The 20,247-nt window shown below is 35.6% G+C and overlaps 2 protein-coding genes across 4 annotated transcripts; one reads left to right on the top strand and one right to left on the bottom strand.

The window, feature by feature from the left end:
* The first annotated feature begins 523 nt into the window (after positions 1 to 523).
* Positions 524 to 15,246, top strand: LOC108999283 (isochorismate synthase 1, chloroplastic-like). Of its 3 annotated transcripts, none has more exons than XM_018976155.2 (16): positions 524 to 875; positions 1,031 to 1,228; positions 8,890 to 9,137; positions 9,236 to 9,353; positions 9,451 to 9,567; positions 9,661 to 9,816; positions 9,963 to 10,037; positions 10,159 to 10,233; positions 10,469 to 10,587; positions 10,843 to 10,900; positions 11,911 to 12,021; positions 12,271 to 12,355; positions 13,504 to 13,601; positions 13,882 to 13,974; positions 14,211 to 14,281; positions 14,809 to 15,246. In XM_018976155.2, exons 1-15 carry the CDS (start codon positions 765 to 767, stop codon positions 14,262 to 14,264), a joined length of 1,716 nt encoding a protein of 571 aa, XP_018831700.1. In that variant the 5' UTR covers positions 524 to 764; the 3' UTR covers positions 14,265 to 14,281; positions 14,809 to 15,246. The 3 variants fall into 3 exon arrangements, with proteins under 3 accessions (XP_018831700.1, XP_035543795.1, XP_018831701.1); XM_018976156.2 differs by having other exon boundaries at positions 525 to 875; positions 9,670 to 9,816; XM_035687902.1 differs by lacking the exon at positions 9,661 to 9,816.
* Positions 15,247 to 15,649: 403 nt separating this feature from the next.
* Positions 15,650 to 18,419, bottom strand: LOC108999098 (pectate lyase-like). Its single transcript, XM_018975896.2, has 4 exons — positions 17,972 to 18,419; positions 16,828 to 17,485; positions 16,427 to 16,669; positions 15,650 to 16,184 (listed from the first exon to the last, which is right to left on the bottom strand). Exons 1-4 carry the CDS (start codon positions 18,163 to 18,165, stop codon positions 15,963 to 15,965), a joined length of 1,317 nt encoding a protein of 438 aa, XP_018831441.1. The 5' UTR covers positions 18,166 to 18,419; the 3' UTR covers positions 15,650 to 15,962.
* Positions 18,420 to 20,247: the final 1,828 nt, after the last annotated feature.

Below are 20,247 nucleotides of genomic sequence, written 5' to 3'. Positions count from 1 at the left end.
CATTATTGTTACACCCAATCAATTGTACTTATAGAACATTATTGCCAAATACTAGCACATGCGTTTGCAAGCATTTTGAGGTGCTGCAATGTGCGTTTGCATTTCTTGACATTATTTCTATACATAAAACCATTAGTTTTTATACTTATTTTCTATATTCTTTTTTAATATTCTATTTGAATATAATATGCAAAATTAGTTAATGAGCTTTTTGATTTCTTGGCTTCAGGAATTGACAATGGACTATTATTTGGTGTGAGATTAAATCACTAATGGGAAGACCGTACTACTGATTTTGTAACTCATTTCTTGTAATTTTGTGTTTGGTAATGTAATTTATAAATTTCGTTTGTGTAATATGTAGTGAATTGCATTGTGATGCATGCATAGATGAAATAAATATTATGCGTTTCATGAACTTGACTTCTTAGAAAAAAAATTTAATAATTTTACTCAAAAAAAAAATAAAATAAAAAAATCCGGATACAACCCGGAACCCGGATTTTCGAGTTTCAAAAATCCGGATCCACCTGGGTTCCGGCTTGTGTCTGACCTGGATCAACCCGGGTTCCCGGGTCAGAACCCGGATGAACACCCTTACATCTCAACCGCTTAAAACCCAGCAACGACGGAGATCAAGAAAATTGTACGCACTGCAATACTGGAAGCAGGACAGCATCCATCGCTCGACCCTATAAATAATACGGGACTATCATTATCGTATAGAGCTATCCCTCTCTCTCTCTCTCTCTGTGTGGGTCGATATGGCAGCTAGCGCTGCAGGTGCCGCGTCGGGGCAATTCCTGACCCGTTTAATCGATCCAAACCAAAGCAAATGCAGTTCCAGTAGCCAAACCCTTCGTTTCTTCCGTCGTGTAAGCATTAAGCAATGCACTGATCTTTACCAACGTACTTATATATATAATAAGCATGCGTACGTCTGTACGTGCTGCTTCTTCTTCACATTTCTTAGAAAGTATTGAACTAATGATGATTGGTCATATTTGAATGTATGTGTGTTTGAAAGCAGCGATATCAGCCGTGTATAATGTCCATGAATGGTTGCAAAGGATCAGACCAGGCCGGACTATTCCCTGTAGAAACCATTGAAACACGTAGTTTATCCCCGGTTCCATCACCTGCATTGGCCATGGACAGTCTCAAAGCCGCCATTTACCAATTGAAATTAGAACCACCGGCGTCTGCATCAGGGATTATACGTCTCCAGGTAAGCTATCTACCTACCTAGCTAAGCTAGACATGCACATACAAGTTCTGGAATTTTTTTTTTTGGGTGGGGGTGGTTTTCTTCATCATGGCTTGTATATTCTCTCCTCCATCCATTCATGGACTATAACGTGTGTGTTGAATAACTTCTTATCTATCTGTAATGGCACGTGGAAAGCTGGTATTGAACAGCTTCTTGTAAAGATCTTGATCCCTATCCATCATTCTTTTGCAAGCATCTTCATTTTTTTTATTATATATATATGTGAAGATAGTTAGGATTAGGGCACCGCTTATATATATATCTTACTCAAGTTCACAAAAAGCCCATAATATTGTTGCATATACCTCATATAAAATTACTATATATAATATATATATATATATATATTTATTTATTGCACCCTCATAGTACTATCATGATATGCAAAATGCAGTGCAATTATCTCAAGTGTTAGTTTGATATATACCATGTTTCAAAACTAACGTACAGTAGTTATTTGTCGGTATAAAATGTGTTTTTGATCTCGCTAGCTCATTCTTTATTTAGATTTTTATTTTTATTTTTCAAGCAATAATTATATATAATATATAATAGTTTGATACGTACCATGATTAATTATAATTTTTATTCTTGTTTCAATTAATTAATTAGTAATAGTTTTCGTATTATTAGAACAAGAAGATCACCGAATATATAATTATTAACTATTATATACTTCCAATATTTTCTGTTTGCTTTTATATATATATATATATATATATTATATGATCCTTTATCATGAAAAAATAAGTTTTGGAGCTTTGAATTTACCATTTGCAATGAATTTCAAAGTATAATGTGTAAGTCACGTATGGTCTCTTTGTAAAAAATAGACTCCAGTACTATAAATTAAGTACAAAAAAAAAATCATACTTTTTAATAGAGTCGACCTCTTTACAAAGGACCTGCATCAGTTTTATACACATAATTAAGATTTGTTATCTAATAATATTACTTCATAGTTTAAACACCACGCTGAAAAATGGATGATAGCTAGCTAGCTAGTTTTGAAGCGTCAGTTGAATTTTCTCTCTCGTTTTCTTTTTTTTGTAAGTTTAATAATTTATGATAGTATAATAAGAAGAAAGCATTGCTCTATTATACGCACATTCATTATTGTTTTTTGTTTGTTAAAAATCATGTTTATTATTTAAATTAATGTTATATATAGAGTATATATTTATATAAGATATATGATCAGGGCAGATAATTTATTGACTATACTATATATTATTTTCTGGCTGCTTAGAATTAGCTTCATATAATTAATACTACAACAAATTTGAGCTACTTGGACGATTTTTCTTTTGAACGAAATGAAAATCATCCCAAGAAATAAGATTTAGGAGAAAATTTTGATTTCGTTCTAAAAAAATACTGAAACATGCAGACCGTTCGAACACGTTCAAACAGTATACTTAAGGACGATAAATTTCGTCCCTAATAAAATAATTATTCAAGGATGGAAAAAAAATTGGTTGGTTAAGCGCGGAAAACTAATTTAATGTTCGAACAACCCTCTATACCGTTTGAACATGTAGATCACCAATTTTTGTACGGTGTATAGGGTTCGAATGGTCAGTTAACGTTCGAATGGTAATATTGTGTTTGAACGGTGACACTAATTTAATATAACACTTAATCAATTAAAAAATAATAATAGTAACCAACAATTAATTTATAAAAAAAAATATAATGCATAATTAATTAAACTTACAAAACATCAAATATTGTCCATACCAAAAATAAAACAAAATACAAATAAAAGATATAAAATACTATATCCCCAACTCTTTGAGGACATCCTCGATTGTATCTATTTTTGCCTTTATCTGTGTCAGTTGAGTAGATATTGTCTCCTGAGTCTGAGACTCACGAGTGATCTCTGTACGTAAGCCAGAGAAGGCAGTTTGGATCTCCGTACGCACTATATAAGCAATCTGATCAGGAGTAACAGTGCATTATGCCTCAAGGAGCACGTGGACGAAATCTCGAGTGGCCCGTGCTTCGTGACAGGGTGGAGGAATTGATCGGTCCAATCAGCTCCCGGATATGCTCAGTAACATCAGGTAAGATCCTGACCGATAATAGGAATCATGTGATCAAGAGATCGAACGGAAAACTATTTGTCATCGTAACATATGAAACCTCTGATCGCATCCTGGTGAATATATAATCCACTAGGACGATAGGGCATCATATGAGCGACGCGTATAATAAATCTCGCCCTATCCACGCCAACATCCATCTTGTGCTATTGAGAGTCAATGTTATGGGCGATAATTAAGTTTATAATCTTGAAAAAAATTTGATAAATAAACTTGTTTGATACTCTTCATCCCATCAGAAGGTCATAAGGAGAAACATCTAGACTAACAACCAACTGCCTCATCTCAGCATTCGAGAGGCCATCTAGTCCATCAGTATCAGTGCCCTCATCCTCAGTTGTCTCCTCATTAGTTGTAGAATCTCTGGGCACCACGTTTGGATATGCAGTCCCCAAACATGTGATGCCGATAAAATCGGCAAGTATGTCTGCCGAGAACGGGAATGAAATACCTCGTATGCTGATAATATATCTACCATTAGCATCTACAATGGAGGCACCGATCTCTCTATAAAAGTTGGTAACGAGATCAATATATGCCAAGAACACAAACGCCTCATTCTTCTAGTCTAGAATATGTGGTCTAGAATCGGTGACCAACTGCGCTTCACGAACATCGATGTCAAGGAGCAGCACCCTAAGAGAAGATCCTAAAAATCATCGATCTTCACTTGATGGCCTAATAAAACTTTACGGCCTAAGACTGCATCGATCGTACTACTAGAAGAACCTTATTCTCCTAGTCTGACACACTTTGACTTTCCCCTAGCAGACATTTCAATATGAAATTTAAATAATAAAATTAAAAAGATTAATTACAAAATATAATATACAAACCAATCATAAAATTATATGATTAATGAAACAATTTAAATCTGTTTTCTGTGTTTAATTGTTCGAACGAGGTATTTTACGTTCGAACAATGTATCTTATGTTTAAGTTTTGTATATATAAACGAATGCGTTCAAACGCCGAACGCTAACAATACATTTCGACAGTTTTGGATATAGGCAGTTGAACGGTATAGATACCGTTCTCAAGAATGACTTTTGGGTTCTAATTGTTCAAATGAAATAACCACGTTCAAATGGTAACTGGATCGAGCTCAGCAATGGTTGAGTCGACTCAATGGTCATTGAAACAAAATGAATCCACCGATTCTTTTCATTTCTTCAACAAAATAACACACACACACACACAAGGCCGAAATATCTATAGAAACATTTCGGTCTTGTCCATATAAAACTCATTTTAAGTTTAGATTTAGTACTCTAGAGCTGCAAAACACAAGGCTGAAATGTTTCTATGGACATTTTGGCCTTATATGTGTGTTATTTTGTTGAAGAAACGAAAGGAATTGGTGGATTCCTTTCATTTCAATGGCCATTGAGTCGACTCAGCCATTGCTGAACTCGATCCAGTTACCGTTTGAACGTATTTATAATATTCGAATGATTAGAACTCAAAAGTCATTCTTGAGAACGGTGTCTATACCATTCGACTGCCTATATCCAAAACCGTTCGAAATGTATTGTTAGTGTTTGAAAGCATTCGAATGCCTTCATTTATATATACAAAATTTAAACATAAGATACATTGTTCGAACGTAAGATACCTCATTCGAACGATTAAACACAAAAAGCAGATTTAAATTGTTTCATTAATTATATAATTTTATGATTCTTTTGTCTATCATATTTTGTAATTAATATTTTTAATTTTATTATTTAAGTTTCAGGTTGAAATGTTTGCTAGGGGAAAGTCAAAGCATGCCAGACTAGGAGAATGAGGTTCTTTTAGTAGTACGGTCGATACATTCTTAGGCCGTAAAGTTTTATTAGACCGTCAAGTGAAGATCGACGATTTTCAAGATCTTTTCTTTGAGGGCCACTCCTTGACATCGGTATTTGTAGAGTGCGGTTGGTTACTGATTCTGGGCTAGAGGGACTAGACGTTCCTGTTCTTGGCATATATTGATCTTGTCACCGACTTTTATAGAGGGCTTGATGCCTCCAGTCTGAATGCTGTTGGTAGATATATTACCACCATACGAGGTATTTCATTCCCGTTCTTAGTAGACATACTTGCTGATTTTATTGGCATCGTACATTTGGGGATTGAATATCCAAACGTGGTGCCCAAGGAGTCTATAGCTGATGAGGAGACAACTGAGGACAAGGACACTGATGGATTGGATGGCTTCTCGGATGCTGAGGTGAGGCAGTTGGTTGTTGGTCCAGGTGCTCCTCCTTATGATGGGATGAAGAGCATCAAACATGTTCATTTATTAGATTTTTTCAAGATTATAAACTTAATCATCGCCCACAACATTGACCATCGGCAGTACAAGACGGAGGTTGGCATGGATAGAGCGAGATTTATGATTCGCGTCGCTCGTTTGATGCCTATCGACTTAGTGGGTTATATATTCACCAGGATGCGATCAATAGTTTCATACGCTACGACGACATATATTTTTCCGTTCGGCCTCCATATCACACGATTCCTATTATCAGTCGGGATCTTACATGATGTTGCTGAGCGTATCCGGGAGTCGATTGGACCAATCAACTCCTCCATCCTGTCACAGAGCATGGGGCACTCGAGACTTCATCTTCGTGCTCCTACTACAGAGCCGATCGATACTCATACCAGAGATGCACGCCCTACTGATCATGGAGTATTGGCCAGTGAGACATCCACACAGCCGAGACATCACGCACTGTTACACCTGATCAGATTGTTGATATAGTGAATATGGAGATCCAGACTGTCTTCTTTGGCTTACGTAAAGAGATCACGGGTGCCATTTCTGAGTTAGCTGTGAATGTTGATCACGTGTCTCTGGCTCAAGAGATGATATCTACTCGACTGACACAGATAGAGGTAAAAATAGATGCAATCGAGGATGTCCTCAAAGAGTTAGGGACATAGTATTTTATATCTTTTATTTGTATTTTGTTTTATTTTTGGTATGAACAATATTTGACGTTTTGTAAGTTTAATTAATTATGTATTATATTTTTTTTATAAATAAATTGTTGATTACTATTATTATTTTTTTAATATATTAAATGTTTTATTAAATTAGTGTCACTTTCGAACACAATATTACCATTTGAACGTTAGCTGACCATTTGAAAATTGGTGATCTACATGTTCGAATGGTATAGAGGGCTGTTCGAACTGTAAATCAGTTTCCCGCGCTTAACCTGCCAATTTTTTTTTTTCTATTCTCAAATAATTATTTTGTTAGGGATGAAATTTATCGTCACTAAGTATACTGTTCGAATGTATTCGAATGGTCTGCATGTTTCATTATTTTTTTGGAACAAAATCAAAATGTCGTCTTAGATCTTAATTTTTGGAATGATTTTTATTTCATTCTAAAGAAAAATCATCCCAATAGCTCAAATTTATCGTAGTGAATGCTATCGTTTAATAGGAAGATCAGCAGATTACATACATGTAGTGCAGTTTTGATTGGGGGCATCATTGAGTAGTAGTACTGCTTAAGTTGATCATATTGCACATGAATCATAGTTTTGGTCATACATATATATATATATATATATGTATGTATGTATGTATATATGTATGTGTGTATATGTATATATGTGTATTGATTGCACATCATGAACTTAATAAATAACGAATAATATTAGATATAGTCTTGTAATATTGTATAAATTTTGTGTATTCATTTTGAAAAAAAGTAGAATCTATTTTGAAAAAATTAATTTTTTTATATGAATCTCATATTTATCTATTTTTTTTTAATGAGAATATACAAAACTTGTACATCTTAATATTATAAATATGATTTTTAATGAATAAAAGATGCTAGCTCTCCCATGCATCCTACCTGCTGGTTTTAAATGATTTTCCATTTTTTTTTAAATTTTACAAAGTGTACGTATTATTTTCTTTGTAACGGAGAAGATAACATTAACTATTTTTCTGATTTTCGGCTCCAAATAATCCTTTCCATGTTAACATTTTATATATTTTCTTACTGGAGAAATGATTTGTACAAATTTTAAATAGAAAAATCTCGTACAAATCTTTGTAAAAAAGTAGATCTATAATAGTAAAAAACTATTCTTTGGGATCCACTTGTTTTCAAAGAACATGTATAAAATTTATTTATTTGAGACTTATATATAATATTACTCTTAGAAGAAGATAAATTAGTTTTTATTTATAAAAAATTTTAATTTATAAATTGACATGACTTGATTTGATATTAAAATATAATATCAAATCACGTCAATTTATAAATTTAAATTTATCATAAAATATAATTTGCTATTAGTATAGTAAAATAATTATCATAGCTAATCATATACATATTTTGACTTATAACAACGTTTACATAGGTATGTAGGTAAAAATAATTTTTTTATGATTTTATATCATATGTTAGATTTATTTAATAATAAAAATAATTTTATAATTTAACGTAATATATCAAATTACGATAATTTTTAAATTTATTTTTATAAATTTTCTTTATTGTTAAGGCACGCCTCTTTATTAAAAAATAGTCAGAGTACTTTTGAATAAAAAGAGAAAATAAAATATGTTTTACAATTTCAAATTAAATCATAAAGTTTTAAACTTATGTCATTCCATCTCGTTTGTTTTTATAGATAAGATGAATTAAGATAAAAATTAAAAATTAAATAAAATATTATTAAAATATATATTTTTATATTATTTTTATTTTGAGATTTGAAAAAATTAAATTTATTTTATTTTACGTGTAAATTTAAAAAAATTATAATGATTAGATGAGATGAGATGAGAATAGTTGTGAAAACAAATAAAATTGTGTTTCATCTCATCTCATCATTAGAATTTTTTCAAATCTCTACACAAAATATAGTAAACAATTCAACTTTTTTCAAATTTCAAAACAATAATAAATTAAAAAAATAATATTCTAATAAGAAAAATATTTTAGCCACAAATGAATTATACAAAGTAAACTTACAAACTAACGTGGCTTGATGTGATACGTCAGATTGTAAAGTTAATTTTATTATAAAGTAAATCTAACAAATTCTATGAAGTCACGTCAGTTGTGGATTTACTTTGTATGATCTCTTTGTGTCTGTAGTAATTTTTTTCTAATAATATTTTATTCAACTTACAACTTTCATATAAATTCATCTCATCTTAACTCACTATCTAAATGACACCTTAAGTTATCAGAACGTGTACATTACATATTCTACGTACAGAATCACAGATCACATAATTGATGGCCAAATCATATAATTATGTATTTAAATAGAAGGATAAAAATGACAAATTAGATAATGATATATTGTGAGGGATGACTATTAGAATTTTTGGTAATAATCTTAGATTGCCAAAGGCCAGAACAATAGAAGATGTAAAATATAAATTCATTTTTAGTTTGAAAATAATAACAAAAAAGAAAAAAAAAATGGTAGAAATTAGCAGAAGAAACAAAAGCTAATGGGCATGCTTGTTTGTGATTAGGTCCCAATCCAGCAACAAATAGACGCAATTGATTGGCTTCACACCCAAAACAATGTCCTTCTTTCTCGCTGTTTCTTCTCCGGTCGATCAGATAGCTCCGATGTTTTCCATTCTGTCGACAGAAACGGCAACGGGAATGGCAGCCCAAAGGGAGCAAACAGTTTGCTCAGTGTTGCCGGCGTGGGTTCGGCAGTCTTCTTTCGACGGATGGACCCATTTTCATATAGCGACTGGAAATCCATTAGAAGGTAGTTAAACTGAAAATTAATCTCATTTTCTTCTGGCATTTCGGAAGCCCAGTCCGTTAAAATGAGAAATCTCGATGTGGTATTTTCTCTGTATGAAGGTTCCTCTCAGATACGAGCCCTTTAATCCGTGCTTATGGAGGTATCCGTTTCGATGCGAGGTCTAACATGTCGTCAGAATGGGAGCGTTTCGGTTCCTTTTACTTTATGGTTCCTCAGGCAAGAGAAGCTGTTTTCATTACACGATTGAGTTGGGGCATTGGGTCATTTTTCTTTTTGGGATTAATACCTTCCGCTACTGTATTCTGAATGATAGGTTGAGCTTGATGAGCTTGAAGGAAACTCAATGCTTGCAACAACTGTTGCATGGGACGAATCCCTTTCATTGCCATGGGAAATGGCTATTGATGCACTTCAGGCTACGATGCGCCAGGTCCGTATATTTTGTTGGCTTTGCGCAATGAATGGATATTCGTGTGGTTAGTCTCTTGTACCATATCTATGTATCCTGTTTATACATTCTTAGATGATGCAGCTTTCTTCCTTTGTCGTAAACATGCGAAACGAACGTCCTAAAACATTCGTGGTAAGCAAGACTGATGTTCCGTCTAAGAAATATTGGGAACTTGCTGTTAACAGAGCCTTGCAGCAAATAGACAGAAGCAACTCTGAACTAACCAAGGTTATATATATAATCTGTGTTTTTGAATATTCAGGTTCTATGGTTTCGAACACTAATTTTTCCATCATATCCACCCCTCTACCCGCCTCCTCTTTTGTTTTCTCTCTCTTATGTATTAATGAATCAATCTTAACTTGATAATTAAGGTTGTGCTAGCACGAAGCAGCAGAGTGGTGACTGCTAACGATATTGCTCCTACAACATGGTTAACATGTTTGCAGGTAGTATTTTCTTGTCTTCATTTAATTTGCACCGTCGAACTATACATATCGTGCTATTTATCCCCAAATTTTATGGATATGTGAGATAGCAAGATCAGCTTACATCAGCTAGACATTGTAGGTTGGAAAGGACAAGGACAATGCTTATCAGTTTTGTCTACAACCACCTAATGCACCAGCATTTATAGGAAATACGGTAAAAAGTCTCATTACTCAACAACTAGCTTATGCTTTTTATGTCCCCCCCAACAAAAATTTTAAAAAAGGACAAAGATTCTGTTTTTTGCATACTGCTTTCCTGGCATTCCTGTTAACCTACCGGTTTTGCCCTTTACTGCTTGTGCCTGTTACTGGGTGATAGTTCATATATTTTCAAAGTCCTTGGACTCAATGTCCAACATTAACTTAACGTGTATAAACTTTGTGAACAGCCAGAGCAACTATTTCACAGAAAATGTCTTTGTGTCAGTAGCGAGGCTTTGGCTGGAACCCGTGCCAGAGGTGGATCAACGGCTCAAGATCTTCAAGTAGAACTTGACTTGCTTTCCAGGTTATTAGTGAATTACCATTAGTTGTTAACTTTTAGGGATGTAATACCATTACTAATGCTGGATCCTAGAATGTATTTAGGTGTTCTCTTGTATACTTCCTGTGTACACTGGCTTTGCCTATTTCATTCATATCAATAAAATTTACCTCTTACTTATAAAAATAAAAAAACTAATGCTGCGAGTAATTTCAGTTCCTCTAGTGTGGCTGACATACAACTTTTATCATGTCACTTGTCCTTGTACTGATTTTGCAGTCCCAAGGACCACCTAGAGTTTACCATAGTGAGAGAAAGCATAAGAAAGAAATTAGAGGCAAGTTTACTTATGTTACTTATTTTACTGGTCTTCTTATATGTATTTATTGATATGTTCTTGGTAGTTGTTTGTAATGAAACTCTTATCAATGGCCTTCCAAGTAGAATGCCTAGGATCCTCTGATGCAGGAAAAATTGCTGAAGAAATCCAAAACTAGTTTTATGCCGGAACTCCAACCGCAATTCCTATTCAATTTAATATTCTGGAAGGATTTGATTTCCTTTAGATGTGGAGATTCAGAGATAAGTTTAATATAGTTGACCTCTTGTTAATTGAGGAGAATCTAAGACATCTTTCAATTACAGAGTTGACTTCATTTACTTTTGAAAGTTTTCATTTTTTTTTTATTAATTAAATTCTAGAGGTTAGAATCAATGAAATAGGTTAGAATCATCCTCAATCTTTTGCAGTTTCCTTTCCACTACATTGCCATCTGTGATTGATATAAAAAGCTGATTGTGTTACGTGTCCCTCCTAAAACCCCATCAATTAGTTACTATGATCATAAGCTATGTGGTTAATAAGTCCCCCAATTGTCTATGTTTAGACGAACGCCTTATTCATGACTACGGATCATTGCGGTCCATGCATTTTACCTCTATACATCCAACAATCATCTACAATGCAAGTTGGCAAAACCAGTTTTCTTCCTTTGAGAGGCCACTAGCACCAGGTTTTGCTAAAAAAAAAAAAAAAAAAAAAAAAAAAAAAGCTATACCATGTATGCCCTATTTTCTCTTGCATCCCTGTTAGTGCTTTTGGTTTTTCTTGATCATGCCTTTGCCTCCATCACTAGCATTCTCTTCTAATAAGCGCATGTTTCTAATGATGCCATCATGCTTAATTAGTCTTCTCTTGACTTCGAAGCCTACAACATTCATATAAGCAAGTAGCTGGATGACATGGCATTAACTGCTGACCCAACATCTCTGTATTGAGCATTTGTAATAGACTCTGTCCAAGTTGTTCCGGACATCTTCACTTATGCTGACAATTCTGCTTTGCAGGCTGTATGTAGCGGTGTAACGGTAGAACCAAAGAAAGTGATAAAGAAACTACGAAGAGTCCAACATTTATATGCCCAATTGACAGGCAGGTTAAAATGTGAAGATGATGAGGTAAAAACAGAGACAGTCCATCAAAATTTTCACAGAATTTGATCTCTGATTTACATTCAATCTGTTTATTTTGAATCCTTTGTGTTTACTTTCCTGACCTCAAAGTTAAATGATTGCGGTTGTTTTTCTTCCAAATAGCTAAGTCTTTAATCATTAATCCATGCATGACATGATGCTTTTTTCATTTATATTTGTTTTCCTGTACCTGTATTCTTTACAAAATTCTTCTGTTTTATCTTTCCTTGCCAGTTTGACATCTTAGCTTCTCTTCATCCAACTCCAGCAGTTTGCGGATCTCCAAGAGAAGAGGCACGAGTTTTTATAGCCGAAAATGGTAGATACTCTATCATTGTTATTTTTATGATGCACAGTCCAAGTTTTGTTTTTTTCTTTCAAAGTTCTTTGAGACGACATTCAAAAGTCCTCTTACACTATTGCATGCAATTTATTAATTTTGTTAGCGAAAGGAAAACTGCCTTCAGGAATAAGGTTGTCATGGTGGTGTTGGCTGTGGCAGTAATGTTGGAGTAGCGTTGTTAGGATTTGTGAATTTATTTCCCAAATTTAGAACCCTGGTGCAAGTCCTAATTTGTCAGAGTGTTGTGACTTCAATGGAGTACCATTTCCTAGACATAGGTGCCCCATTTAGAAGGGAGGGGATGAACCTGTTTCTGGGTGCACCTAGTACTCACATGAACCCAATCCCAACAATTGGGATTGCCTAACTTGGTAGAAAGTGGAGTAAGTTGGACCAGTTAAAAGTCGAACCATGGAGTTCACGAAATATCCTTAATCAGATGACAAAACTTGTGACTTCAAGAGAAATTGGAAAACAGATAACGACACTCAGACTCGGGGAGAGATTCTGTAGCTGCTCAGGAACTGCAAATTGGCTGCCTAGGTCTGGATGCAGCAGGAAACTTTTTTTGTGTCATCATTTTCATGTCAGTACCTAGGCAGATTAGTGGTCAATAATTCCTTCTCTAATTACTGCTTTTATGGAATTAGATGTTCAATTTGATTTGCCTTGAAAGCATACTCTTTGATTTCATTGGCTGGATATTCTAGCAAATTTAAGACGCTGCTAGATAATTAAAATTTAGTCCTAATGGAAGATTTCATAAGACAGCTGCAAAAACAGGGGAGTACTCAAATCTTTTTATTTTTTTCTTCCGTTGTTTTAGCAGTACCAAACCAGCTTGTACTTGATTTCTCACCCCTTTTTGGACCATATACATGGACTGATTATGTATCATATATCTCACCTAATACTAGTGCAAGTTAACAAAGCATTAGCCATTATAAAAATTTAACAAAACTTAGTTTATATTGCTGTGACCAGTAACAGTAAATTGCTGAAACTTTATAGCACAGTTATCTTAACACTATTCTTCAGGAAATATAATATTAACCTTGTCTTCCTGAACCTAAATTAATCGGTATTAATATCAATATACATGAATTTCTATGTATATTGTTCAGAGGTATTTGATCGAGGAATGTATGCTGGGCCTGTTGGTTGGTTTGGTGGTGGAGAGAGTGAGTTTGCAGTTGGCATCAGGTCGGCATTAGTGGAAAAGGTGAGCCAAGTAAACCCTATTTTTTAGTTTACTAATCCATTTTGAGCTAGTGGAACTGCCTTCAGAACTTATGACGTTTTAACTCAATTAAGAAACAAAACCCTGACTTCTTACAGATGTCACACTTCTAAGAGCAAAGTTACTAATAGTAAGCTCTAAGCAATAGTGAAAGAGCATATAATTTGTTTTGTATATTGCAAGAAAATCTTTGTAACCATCTGAAGCATTTGGTAACCATGTTGTTAACAACATCAAGGTGCTGACCAATTCTGGACCCTAGGGTCTTGGTGCATTGATGTATGCTGGAACAGGAATAGTAAAAGGAAGCAATCCATCTTTAGAGTGGGATGAACTGGAACTCAAGATATCTCAGGTATGTTCACGTGTAGGTGGGTGTAGGTGGGCAGTGCATACGGATTGTTTGTGGATACCTGGGGTGTGTTTGTTTGCACCTGTGTTCCAGCTCTTCATGATCTGGTTTACATGTATCCTAGCCTCTGTGTGTGATGAACGCGGGCTCTCTTAAGAGCCAATCTCTTTGCATAAATCATTAGCATTGTTGGAAGACATTCTTGAATGCTATTTTAATTGTTCTCATCTGTTCTGTAGTTCACCAAATTGCTTAAACTTGAAGTGCCTCAGCGTGAAACATTGATGACTTGAAGCGTATAATCTAAAAGGTTAGCAGAGAAGCTTTATCACGAGTTCATTAGCTGACTCGGTTATAGTTTTTTACATTTGAAACTAGCATTAAGTATGTATATATATTTTTTTAATCATGTCTATTTTCTTATCCTTATTGATGGAGTCACCAGCATTAGTGCACTTGAGCAAGCAACCCAGTTTATTCTGTCATCATTGATGTTTTGCAATATAACCTTAGTCCCATGCACCATCTGGAGAACCATAAGTCATGAAATACTTTCTCCAGTTTCTCGCTTCCATTGCTTGGTGGTCTCATCAGCACATCTAGTTTCACCTATGCTAATATGTTAAAAATCTGCATTTTCTTGTACTCATTTTGAAGTATCTGGAAAACTATGAACTTGGTGACATTCTTTCTGTATCCTTAGTGCATCCAACATATGAGAAGATGCCTTGAGCAAATCATTCTTGCATAAATTGTTTATCTTGGAACTTGTAAATCTGAGACCTGTCATACTAATCATTTACCATAAGTTTGAAGCTTCGATTTATGTGGTGACAGATGTCGTGAAGCAGAGACATGATTTCTTTACTGAAGGGTTGATTTTCACTGGACGTTGATTCATATTTTGAGGTCTGTTGTATTATCTTCTGCTCCAGAATAATTCCACAAGCTAGTATTACAGGTTCAAGTTGTCGACCTTGCTTGTTCAGAGTGGGAAATCCTCCTAGGGTTTTTTCCTTGGCCGTTCGATCATGTCACAAATTAAATTGGCCTGCTCAAAATTTAATGTCAAGTACACTTTCAGTCTGCTACATACAACATCCGAGTCTGGATGGTTGGTGAATAAATTGTAACTTACTGAGAATACGTAATGTAAATATTATTCATTTGACTCAATATTGTATGTTTGCCTGAATGAGTTATAAGAATCTTCCTTTCGGAAATGGGTGTGATGGTTTGTATCTAGAGAATCCTACAGCGTGGTTTTTACCTGGATTTTGGTTGCCTATTTGAAGAGCGGCATGACCTCTTCATGTGTACTAAAAGCTTGCAGAAATCTGATATAGAATTCTATATCAGATGATTATATCAAGCATTTGAAAATTTCTCATTTAGGGTATAAGCCCAAAGAATGGTTGAACAACCAACTCATTGTTAGTTCTAGCTTGAAATCATCTTTTCCTTCATTGTGAGGTGGCCAAGTCTTTGTGGAATGAGATTTTTGGTCAGACGGGTACTGATTGGGTAATGCCTAAGTGGCGATCTTCTTAACAGCTACTTTTTTTCTTGATCATTACTGAAGCGCATACTTTATATAGGCCCCAGCTATTTCTTAACAGCTACTTTTTTTCTTGGCAACCTTTCAATGGTGGCCTTAAAAGTTGCATTACAGAGTATATTAAACCAAAATATTTGTTATTTGACTTCTAAAAAAACTAGTTCGGCAAATAAAATAAGAAATTTACATTTTTTTTTTAATGCATGAGATCGACTGCCAATCTTCCTTCTCATACATATATCCCAATTCCATTATTCTCTCTCTCGATCTGCCTTTCTCAAACATCCACCCAAAATGTTATTTCCATTTGCACTAAGTCATGTCTACTGCTAATTAAACCTCTGTTTATTCACAGGGTTGATCATAAGTTTCTACGCCATACGTACAGATATATATATACTATATATATATATATATGTTGCATTTGGTAGGGTTAACATGGCTTATGCTTGAAGCAGTTGAGAGCGCCTGCAAAGCGGGTGAGCCTTCTCACAAACGAACCTGGTTTTGCTTTGATCACTGCATCCTTCTTGCGCATGTGTTTAATTGGTCTTCCAGATTGAACAAAGAAGGCTCCATTCATCATCAAATCACCCTCTGATCTCCAGTCCCATGTCTTCCACACGCTCTCAGGTGCATAATCCCTCTTCGTCACCTGCACACTCAGTAACCCACATGCATATATGAACATTCTCTCATCATCATTTCTGCAAACTGCAGATCATACTGTATTTGAATTAATTGATTCTTTTCTTTCTTCCCTTTTGGTTACTCTTCTTTGATCCTACTTTTTTTTCTTTTTATAAATAATGATAACTGAGAACTCTTTTTAATTAATCAGACTCTTGCATGCATTTTGCGACTATATGCATGCATGATTGTAATGAACGAACCTACCTCCTTGCAAAATGCCTTTGGAGGAGCTATAAACCGGTTACCCTGGCTAAGAATGGTCGGATGTTGGCTGCCACCAATGGCATACATGAGCCAATGGGTGTAGTCATTGTTGACAACGTGGACAAACCCCCATCTTGCCCTTGGCATCCTTTGTACCAATCCCTGTCCGAAGTGATTGAAAGCAAGAGTTATCTGCATCACTTCATCTCCACTGAATCCATCGCTTGCACCAAACAACATCACCTGTATATATGCAACGCACACATGGAAAGAGTTAAAATACCAATAGTTCTTTACGGTAAAGTACTGATGTGTGATCAGACTTCCACATCAGATCATCATATATATGTATTTAATATATCAATAAACAAACCAATAGATTTAATTTTAAACGTCATGACCTCGTTATGATGGGTGAAGTGGCAGTTGGAGATGGTAATGGCAGTGGATCCTGAGATGGCATCAATCAATCCATCGTCACAGTTCGACATGGAAACATGATCGATCCAAATATTGGAGGATCCAAAAATTGAGATCCCATCACCATCACTGCGAGTGCGATAGCCATAGTGATCGACTGAATCTCTAACCATCCCACCAGAGCCAACCTTTATATCGTGGATGCGGAGGCCATGGATGATCACATTTCTTATAAACTGAATGGTAATTTGAGCACCAAAGGCAATGTGAACCTTAGCCCCACGTCCATCGAGGGTCTTGTCACTCGTCATTATGAGCTCTTCGCTGAGTCTAATAATCATGTCGTGTGCAAAGATGATCCAAAGCGGCTTGGGCTGAATGACGGCATGACGTAGGGTTCCTGGTTTAGGGTTAACAAGGTCACCGTCGGATGGATCTGTGACCACATAGATATTCCCATGCTTGCCTCCTGTTGTCCCACGACCGAAACCTAGGACACATTTCGTTAGCTTCTTGCGACGTTTAGCCCAGTTTTTCTGGCATCTCCAGCACCGATCAATTGGGTTTGTAGCCTTGCATGGCCCCTGCCAGCTTTTGCCGCCTAAATTTCTCCTCGTGCCATCTGCACCGTTCAAGGCCCTACGTATGTACGTATAATAATGGCAAACTAATTAATAATTACAACTTGCGATCGAGTCAAGGTTTTCTTCGAGTTCTTGCTCAAATTTATGTGTATCATATCATTGTATCATTATATCTATCTATCTTTGTTCCACTTAAAACTCTCGGACAGCAAATTAGAACAAAATGTATTACAGAAACCGACAATACAACGTACACATGCATGCATACAAAAACACTTAAATTCTCAGATAAAAGAAAAATTCTACTCATCATTTTTACACTATACATGATCTAGCTACTTTGATTTTTTATCTTTTTATTTTTTTACCCTTAACAATTATGTGATATAGAGATAATAAGTAGAAGAACTCAATTAATTTAATAGGAATTTTAATTTATTTAAAAAAAATAAAATATGTATGGTTTCAGGTGTACTGTGATGTCAGAAGCTGTGTATCAATCCTCAAAAGTCTATTGCTAGGTATATATATATGTTATTACTTGTGGACCTCCACGTTGAAATGATCGGTAACATTCTGGGGATTTGGCTGGTAGGCGTCGAGGGAAGCCTTCCTGGATTCTTCGTATCGCTTCTGCCACACCTCATCAAAATCCGCAATGTGTGCCTTCAGCGTTGTTGAAAATATCGCAACAAAAGCCAATAAAAATAGCAATCTAAGCTTCATAGCTTCCATGCCTAGTCTCTCTTCACCTTCACAATTCTGGTATGTGATGCAAGTAGTTTCTTCTCTTTCTTTTCTTTTCTTTTTTCTCGATCCCTTAGGAGTGTGAGGGTTAAACCCTTTGTGCTATGTAGAGAAAGTACTAATAATTAATTATATTGCACCTGGGGGGACGTTGAACCCATTTTCGACGTGAAAGAAGGCGGTTGTGATGGTTTTTTGGCAAGTTTTTCTCCTTTTGGGCGATTAAATTAAAGCTAAAAAGCATGGTGCCAAGGGCGCAGCATCACTAAATACTAGGACCATGACCCTAAATGAAGTAAAGAAACAAAACGAGACGTAGGGAGGGAAGAGAGGAGAACCAGTACTAATATTGCATGATCAGGTTTTTATATTTGTCTATTGTTTGCCTTTCTTCCTTATCATTAATATGTATATAAAATTTTGGGTCTATATGGTTTAAAATTTTTTATTATTAAGGGTGATGTAAGTAAATGAATAAAATGGAGAAGAAGGCACTAACGTGCAGAGAGCAAGTGCACAGCAGGGACTGAATATTCTCAGTGCTCTGTTATTTCTGTAAAAATGTACGTATCAAGGAATGTACAACAGGTCCTCTTATACATGGTTTTCCCTAACAACCTAACAGAATTGCCTTTTCCTAAAAATAGAATACAGCTCATTTATCTAAAGGTATTTACAATAAATGAAATAAAACAATAAGGGATACAAATGTAATCATCCCTTTTCTCTTTTATGCAATGTGTCTGGACGACTTGTATTGGTAAGGTGGAGGCAGTTTGCATCTTGATCATGGGCTTTGATATCTTGATCATGGGCTTTTGGAGCTGGGAGTTGGGCCTTGTGTGCACTATCTAATAGCCCCCCGCAAGATGGAGAGTAGAGATTTACTACTCCCATCTTGGATAAGTGCAGCTGTAGGACATGGGCTGGTAAAGCTTTGGTGAAGATGTCTGCCAGTTGAGCGTGTGAGGGAACATGAGAGGTGATGATACTGCCCTCTTGAATCTTGTCTCTGATGAGATGACAATCCAGCTCTATATGTTTTGTTCTTTCGTGAAATACGGGATTGGCAGCGATGTGTAAAGCCGCTTGATTGTCACAATAGAGCAGGGCACCCTGTGGATGTGAGACCTGCAAATCAGTTAGTAAAAATCTGATCCAAGTAATTTCAGAACAAGTGGAAGCCATGGAACGATACTCAGCTTCAGCGGAAGAGCGGGAAACCACTGTTTGTTTCTTGGTTTTCCAAGAAATAAGAGAGTCTCCAAGAAAAATACAATAACCCGTGACGGATCGACGTGTGTTGGGGCATGAGGCCCAGTCTGAATCACAGTATGCTCTAAGTTGTAACTGAGATGTGGAGGGCAATAATATTCCTTGACCAGGAGCTGTCTTGAGATATCAAAGGAGCTTGTGTGCTGTGGACAGGTGTGCAGTTGTGGGGTGATCCATGAATTGGCTCAAAAGCTGGACAGTGAAGCTTATATCGGGTCTTGTGATTGTGAGATATAATAAACGTCCAACAAGTCTACGATATGGAGTGGGGTCTGAAAGAGGCTGCCCAGAATCTTTACTCAGCTTAAAGTTTTGTTCAAGAGGCAGTTTGAGTGGCTTACATCCAAGAGAACCCGAATCTGAAAGTATGTCTAATGCATACTTTCTTTGACACAAATGTATTCCTTTAGAGGATTGTGCAACTTCTAAACCAAGAAAGTAACGTAAGTAACCAAGATCTTTAATCTTAAATTGGGTGTGCAGAAATTTTTTCAAAGATGCAATGGAAGTTGGACAGTTTCCAGCCACAATAATATCATCAACATACACTAATAAGGCAGTAAAAGAGGTACCATCTGCTTTAGTGAAGAGACTATAGTCTGCCCTAGATTGCTTGAACCCAAAAGCAATAAGAGAAGAAGAAAACTTGGAGTGCCATTGCCTTGAAGCTTGTTTAAGGCCATAAAGGCTTTTAACAAGTTTACAAACTTGATGAGGTTCACCTTTAGTGTAACCCGGGGGTTTTCTCATGTAAATCTCCTCATCTAAATCACCATAGAGAAAAGCATTGTGGAC

This window comes from Juglans regia, chromosome 2 (assembly GCF_001411555.2).
Source record: "Juglans regia cultivar Chandler chromosome 2, Walnut 2.0, whole genome shotgun sequence".
Taxonomy (NCBI): domain Eukaryota; kingdom Viridiplantae; phylum Streptophyta; class Magnoliopsida; order Fagales; family Juglandaceae; genus Juglans; species Juglans regia.
The sequence above is the reverse complement of the archived record's forward strand: the minus strand, read 5'-3'. Positions and strand labels throughout refer to the sequence as shown.

Coding starts and splice junctions, on each gene's coding strand:
- LOC108999283 (XM_018976155.2), top strand. CDS start 765: ATGGCAGCTAGCGCTGCAGGTGCCGCGTCGGGGCAATTCCTGACCCGT. Junction 1,229..8,889: donor CAGGGATTATACGTCTCCAG/GTAAGCTATCTA, acceptor GTTTGTGATTAG/GTCCCAATCCAGCAACAAAT. Junction 12,356..13,503: donor AGTTTTTATAGCCGAAAATG/GTAGATACTCTA, acceptor TATATTGTTCAG/AGGTATTTGATCGAGGAATG.
- LOC108999098 (XM_018975896.2), bottom strand. CDS start 18,165: ATGGAAGCTATGAAGCTTAGATTGCTATTTTTATTGGCTTTTGTTGCG. Junction 17,486..17,971: donor TTCAACGTGGAGGTCCACAA/GTAATAACATAT, acceptor GTACATACGTAG/GGCCTTGAACGGTGCAGATG. Junction 16,185..16,426: donor CAAAGGCATTTTGCAAGGAG/GTAGGTTCGTTC, acceptor CTGAGTGTGCAG/GTGACGAAGAGGGATTATGC.